The sequence below is a fragment of the Jaculus jaculus genome, chromosome X, assembly GCF_020740685.1.
Source record: "Jaculus jaculus isolate mJacJac1 chromosome X, mJacJac1.mat.Y.cur, whole genome shotgun sequence".
Taxonomy (NCBI): domain Eukaryota; kingdom Metazoa; phylum Chordata; class Mammalia; order Rodentia; family Dipodidae; genus Jaculus; species Jaculus jaculus.
The window spans coordinates 35,390,970-35,398,180 of NC_059125.1; the positions used below are offsets into that span (position 1 = coordinate 35,390,970).

A 7,211-nucleotide genomic window follows, 5' to 3' on the forward strand; every position below is an offset into this window, starting at 1 on the left:
TGCCTGCCCGGAATCCTACCACTAGGGCAAGTGAGGCAGGAGACTGCTAAGAGGGTCACGCTGACACCCCGAGTTGTTGGAGGCCCGGCCTGGGCCACAGTGAGACTGTCTCATCAAGGCAAAACAAAACAAAACAAAAACCCCAACAACTTTTGTTTGCCTAAAATTCAAATTTAATTCACTCTTCTCATTTCCTGTTTGCTTTTTCTTATTTTCTCTCTCTCTCTCTCTTTTTTTTTCCTGTTAAACCTGGCAGCTGTTGACCCCAGGGTCCTGGCCTCTGCAGTGGGGAGAGACTGTGAAAGGAAGCAAACAGACATGTCTCCCTTAAGGTGGGGTAGGAAACCACCCAGTTAATACACAGCTCTCCCAACCCCAGGAATGATGTATAATTTTTTTAAAATCATATTCCAGAAATTTTCTACACAGGCCTCGCTCAGCTGTTAAGAGCTATAGAGGTGGGGATGGGAGACATACACTGGGGGTATTTATCCCCTTGGGTGGGCTTCCAAGAGATACCCCCCACCCCGACTTGAGTATATAACAGTCACTGTGCCATTCCTCAGCATCAAGTTTTGCTGAAAGGATTTGATTCTTCTAGTGCAGGATCTATTCCTGACATTACGCTACCCAAGTTCAAACGTAGAAATAAAGAACAAACACCCCACAGGATGGTGCCCAGCCCTGCTCCTAGTGTCGGTGAGGAAGGACCCCTTCTTGATTATCCAAGAAACCTGGGGCTTTTCTTTCTGTACCCCCATCCTGACCTGGCCCCTGGGAGAGGCTGCGTTTAGTGTACAAGTTGTGGCTGTCCCCTGTCCTAGCCAACCCCCAAGGAGCACCAGGCTTCTAGTGAGGAGCCAGGCAGGGGTGGAGGGGGGGGGACAGGAATATGTGGACCCCTCTACGTCCTGCCCACACATACCTCCCTGTGGGCACCAGATGCCAGGAAAGAAAAGGCAGCCAAGTGTCCAGGCTTTGGAGGGGCGGCTGCACATGGCAAGAACTCAAATTAACATCTGGCACCCATCTGAGGCCAGGTTGGAGACAAACTCCCCCCACCCCCACCGAGATTCCTGCTGGGACACAACCCCATCCCGGGCAGCTGCAGGAAAGCAGGGTGCGTCAGGGAGTCAAGCCACTAGCCGGTACCCTGTCCCCTGCAAAGCACCCCATCTACGAGGTCCAGGATCTACTCCAATGGGAAGCTCTTGGTTGCCCCTGCACAGTAAGGTCAAAGGTCGCAGTGGGGCAGGGATAGGGAAAGATGCACCCTGACTTGGGGAGGCTACTGTCGATGGACCTCACACTCAGATCTCGTCCTCCTCTTCCTCCTCATCCATGAAGGAGAACTCTTTGTCCGAGGGTCTCAGGGCGGCAGCCCTGGCCCTTTCGGGGCCTCGGAAGGCTGGGCTGCGCTCTTCCAGGACACCCGAGGTGCAGCTGGAAAGGGAGCTACTGTCCCGCATGGTGTGGCTGCCCAGGCTGCGGGCCGAGCTGGGGCTGGGGGCTGCCGCCGCCCACCCCTCATCCTCTAGAGCGTGGGGAAGCGGTGAGGCCAGGTCTGGGCTGGCCTTGCCTTCCGGTCTCCCCAGGGAAGGGGCCACCTCTGGCAAAGGGGGAGCCTGGAGCACGCTGCTGGGGCCATCTTCATCCCGGTAGCCGCCACCTTCCTCCTCCTCAGGGTCCCACTTGTCCTTGTCCATGATGCTGAGGACGTCTCCCAGCATGGAGGGCCCCAGGTCAATGTGGAAGGACATGATGGATTCAGCATGTTTCAGCGAGTAGTTGGCCTTGGGCACAATGGGCAGATCGGTCAGATCCCCGAAGGCTTGCTCGTCAAGCAGAGGGTCAGGGTAGTGGGGGCCCGTGGCCCCATTCCGAGGAGGGCCCATCTCCCCTGCCCCCACCTCCTCTTGGCTGCTGTCCCCAGCAACCACTTTCTTCACAGGGCTGGAGGACAGGCTCTTGGGCAACTTGCTGGAACCCTTCTCTGTGGCCTCCTTCTCGTTGAGCTGGGGCAGGGACATGGCATTCTTGAAGAACAGCGCCGAGTCCCTCAGGGAGCCCAGCATGTCTCTCTGCTCCCGGTCCCCCCTGGTCACTGACTGTGACCGTTTGCTTCCCCAGAACTTGCGGGACAGGAGACTGCGTTTGGAAGATGAGGAGGAGGCCTGTTCGTCCAGGGACTCGCCTTCAGGTTCACCTGCCTTGCTGGTGAGGAAGGAGGTGTCACCAAAAGCGTCCCCGGCCCGGCCTACGTGCATGGTGTGGCGGAAGTCACCCAGAGGGGCGCTGATCATCTCAGCTGTGAGGTCCACTCGGGAGCGGCGCTTGGAGTGCATGGAGCTGGACACCAGTTGCTTGAGGATGGGCATGGTGCTGGCCAGGGGCGGAGGTGGACCCTCCGCAGGTGTCGGGCAGGAGCGGGGTCAGATCTGAAGACGAGTCCAGCGGGCGGAGAGAACGGCAACAGGGAGGTCAGAGGACTCGGTCCCCAGAGCCCCGAGCGCGGGACCAGCTCGGCTGTGCGCTCCCCTCGCTGGGTTGCGCACCGCGGCCAGGCAGGCTGCCCATGGCTGCGCCGGCGCTGGTTGCTCCGGAGCTGCCGGGGCTCGCGGTCTGTGTATAATATTTTTATCAAATGAAGTTCATTGATCAACAACTTTAGCCAGAAATATTTTAATGTCAAAAGAAAACAAAATAGATGTTATAGGGAGAATATTTGTGGTCAGTGAAATGCCAGGTGTAAACATGTTTGAAAATTATTATAGACTAAGATGACAGACATCTGACACTTTATGGTAGTTTGAATAGATGGTCCCCAATATATTCAGTGTTTTATTAGTTTGTGGTTTGCCTCTGTAGCCACTGGGCTGGAGGCAGTGTCACTGGGCAGATCTTAAGGTGTGGTGCTGGGTTTGATATTTCAATCTAAAGATATGCAAAGTGTGCGTACGTGGAGTTCCTGAAGTGTGCTGTGTTGTATGGCTTGTGACTTTTAGGCTTGGGCTTCTCTCTCTCTCTCTCTCTCTCTCTCTCTCTGCTCTTTCCTTGGTCCTATGAAGTCAGGCCAGCTTATTCTGCCATTATGGAACTTCCCCTTGATCTATAAACTTCAGTAAATATCCCTTCCTCCATAGCTGTGTCTGGTCTGAAAGTTCATCTCAGCTAACCTGAAGCTGTCTGCTACAGAAGTTGGTACCAGGAGTGGGGTGAGATGTACCTGAACATGTGGATATTGGTCTTTTTGAACCATTGTTTTGGAGGAATGGGCATGGACTTGGTGCTTGCAACTGAAGATGGCTTCTGGAGTGGTAAGCCAAGTTTTATAGACTATTCTGATGAGAGTTTGAGAATGTTAAGTGCAAGCAGTATTGAATTTCAAGGCTTCACTTATGAGATCTCTAAGAGGAAGCAAAAAGTACAGAGGACTTTGTTGGAGCTAGACTACTGGCATCAGGGCTGGCTGCATTCTGCTGCCCAGGCAAAGTGTTTGATCAAGGTTAAACTTGCTATGGACTGATGTGCTTGGCTAAAGATGGTGGACTGGGATTTAAGATTTGAAGTTGGAAAACCTCAATCAAGTTAAATTTACAGGCAGTGAGACTGGTTTTAGGTTACTGAATCGGCTATTGTCAAACACATTAACAATCTTAAGAAAGATAGTCCAACTGCATCACATTGAACCAATGGAAAAGATGCCTAAGAAAGGACTATCGTAAAAATACAAACTCTTTTGGAAATAGTTGACTAGAGAAAGAACCTACTTTTCAAGGTTACAATTTATTTCATCCCTGAATTAAAAATATGACTGTGTACTTCTGGTTAATATGGTGGCATAGGCACCATGCCAGAGCAGCCTGGGGGTGGGGGGGAAAGACCAAAAAAAAAAATTCACCAAAATACACACTTTTACTAAAAAGTGAGGTGTATAGGAAATTTAAATGGCAGTGGAGAAGCAAAAGAGATTCAGAGCATCCAGAGCCCACACAGGCCAGCAAAAGTGGCCCGGCAGGTCTTCTGACTGCAGCGGCCGCAGCACACCAGAAAGCTGCGAGGCGAGGCTCCAGCCACAGGAAAAGCCAGGTGAGGGGAGCTTCCACTAACACTGGAGCTCTCTGCAACTTAAGAAACGTGAAGGGAGAGTGGCAGTGAAAAACAGAGGAGCAGATCACAAGGTCAAAAAACACTTGGAACAGAGAGACAACGAGAACAGCTGCGGCTACCCCCTACCCACTGCCTGTGCCCAGCTCCAGCAAACAGAGCAGTGGTCAGGGGACCAGACACACCAACTTGAGCCGACAGCAGGACCCAAGCAGGAGCAGAGTCTGGCAGCAACATCAGTGGCTCCAGCACAGGCAACAGCCACCCCAGCGGTAGCAGATCCAGCAGCAGCAGCAGCAGATCCAGAAACATTAGCTTCAGCAATAGCAGTGGCGGTTCCAGCAGTGGCAGCTTCAGAGGCAGCAGTGGTAGTTCCAGCAGTGGCAGCTACAACAGTGGCAGCAGCAGCAGCAACAGCTTCAGCAGCAGCAGTACTGGTCCCAGCAGCATGGGTGCTGATCTGCAGGGCCACAATTTCCAGGCTCAGTTTGCCCTGCAAGGAAAGCCAGTGCCCAGCTCCAGAAATCAGAACTGCAGCCCAATGACCCAGACAGCAACTTCACCGAGACCGAAACGATCCAAAAAGGTAACTGGGATTGTACAACGAAAGGGTCTCACTTGGTCACAAGCTGACTCAACAGACCAGAAATGTTAACCTCTTTGTTGATAGAGGATCTGGTTGTTATAATAACTACTCTTGCGTAAATAATCGGCGTTGTTTTGATTGAATTGTACAGTGTTTAGCTAAAATTTAGAATCTACCTGTATTTATTCCACACAGCCTACTTGAATACTCCCATAGCAGGCAAACTCAACCCCTAGGAACAACTTTGTAGATACTCTGAGTGTCTTAAGAGCCACACCTAACACCCTAAGCTCCTAATCTAAAAATGTATAACAACTAATCAATTGATACAGCTAAGAATACCCAGATAGCTAGAAAATCCAAGCATTAACTTAATCCAAGATGCAAAAATATATACATTATAACACAAGAAACACTAAAAAGCAAGACGATATAAATCCACCTAAAAATATTAATGCATCAGAAATGACCTCCAGTGAGAATGAGTTAGAGGAAATGCCTGAGAAAGATTTCAAAAGAATGATTGTAAATATGTTCAAAGAAGTCAGAGAACAAATCAAAGGAGTCAAAGAGGAACTTAAAGAGGAAATCAAAGGAATCAAAGAAGATGCAGGACACTAATTTCATGAAATAAAGAAGGCAATACAAGACATAAATAAGGAAATAGAAATAATAAAGAAAAACCAGTCAGAATTACTAGCAATGAAGAATAAAGTTAATGAAATTAAAAAAAAAAATCTCTGTACAAAATCTCATAAGTAGAATGGATGAAGGATAGGACAGAATATCTAAGGTAGAAGATCAGGTGGCAGATCTAATACAGGCCAACAAAGAGAAAGACAAACTTATAGAAAGGTATGAGTGGGAATTTCAAGAAATTCGGGACACTATGATAAGATCAAACAAAAGAAGTCAGGGCATAGTAGAAAGAGAAGAATTCCACTCCAAAGGCAGGGTAGCATTTTCAACAAAATCATAGAAGAAAACTTCCCCCAAATTGTGAATGAGGTGCCAATGCAGATACAGGAAGCCTTTAGAACACCAGCCAGACAAAACCTGGAAAGAACCTCTCCTTGTCATATTATAATCAAACTACCAAACACACAAACCAATGAAAAATATTGAAAGCAGTTAGAGAGAAAAATCAAGTTACCTACAAAAGCAAGCCCATCAGGATTACAGCAGATTATTCAACACAAACTTTAAAAGCCAGAAGGGCTTGGACTGATGTATTCCAAGTTCTGAAAGATAACAACTGTCAACCAAGGTTACTTTATCCTGCAAAGACATCCATTCAAATAGATGGAGAAATAAGGACATTCCATGACAAAAGCAGGTTAAAGGAGTATTTTTTTTTCAATTTTATTTATTTATTTGAGAGCAACAGACACAGAGAGGAAGACAGATAAAGGAGTATTTGAAGACAAAACCAGCACTACAGAAAATACTTGATAGAATCCTCCATGCTAAAGAAAAGGAAAAGTACACATATAAGGAACCTGGAAAAAACAAGCAATACTCAAATACTAGTTAACACAAGAGAGCAAAGGTAGAACCAGAACCACATACACACACACAAAATGGCAAACATAAATACACTCCTTTCAATAATATCTCTTACTACCAACGGCTTCAATGCCCCAACCAAAAGACATAGGTTTGCAGACTGGGTAAAAAGCAAGATCCTACAATTTGCTGTCTCCGAGAAAATCACCTTTCTACAAAGGATAGACATTATCTTTTAGTGAAAGGTTGGAAAAAGATGTTTCAAGAAAACGGTCCTAGAAAACAAGCAGGGGTTGCTATCCTAATATTGGATAAGGTAGACTTCATTCCAATATTAGACAAAAAAGATAAGGAAGGTCACTTTATATTGATTAAGGGCACACATCAACAGGAGGGCATTACAATCCTAAACATATATGCACCTAACATGGGGGATCCCAAATTCATCAAACAAACACTATTAGAACTAAGGTCACACATAACACCAAACACAGTGGTGGTGGGTGTCTTTAACACCCCACTCTCATCCGTTGACAGACATCCCGGGAAAAAAAATAAACAGAGAGGCATCTGGATTAAATGAGGTCATAGAAGGAATGGATCTAACAGATATATACAGGACATTTCATCCAAATGCTGCAGAATATACATTCTTTTCAGCAGCACATGGAACATTCTCTAAAATAGACCATATATTAGAACACAAAGCAAATATTAACAAAATGAGGAAAATTGAAATTATTTCTTTTCTATCTGAACAATGGAATCAAGCTAAAAATCAATATCAAGAAAGGCTATAGAGCATACACAAAATCATGGAAACTAAACAATACACTACTAAATGATGAATGGGTCAATGAAGAAGTCAAGAGGGAAATCAAAAAAATTATAGAGTCAAACGATAATGACAACACAATATACCAAAATCTCTGGGACACAAGGAAGGCAGTTCTAGAAGGTAAATTTATAGCATTACGTGCCTATATTAATAAATTAGAGGGCTGGAGAGATG

At 46.8% G+C, this 7,211-nt stretch overlaps 1 protein-coding gene across 1 annotated transcript; it reads right to left on the reverse strand.

Moving 5' to 3' along the window:
• Nucleotides 1-202: 202 nt before the first annotated feature.
• LOC101605695 (cdc42 effector protein 4) lies at nucleotides 203-2,566 on the reverse strand. The gene has a single exon (XM_004655149.2). It carries the CDS (start codon nucleotides 2,376-2,378, stop codon nucleotides 1,311-1,313), a length of 1,068 nt encoding a protein of 355 aa, XP_004655206.2. The 5' UTR covers nucleotides 2,379-2,566; the 3' UTR covers nucleotides 203-1,310.
• Between the last annotated feature and the right edge of the window lie 4,645 nt (nucleotides 2,567-7,211).

Bases quoted from the DNA above. Each gene is read 5' to 3' on its own strand.
- LOC101605695 (XM_004655149.2), bottom strand. From the start codon at position 2,378: ATGCCCATCCTCAAGCAACTGGTGTCCAGCTCCATGCACTCCAAGCGC.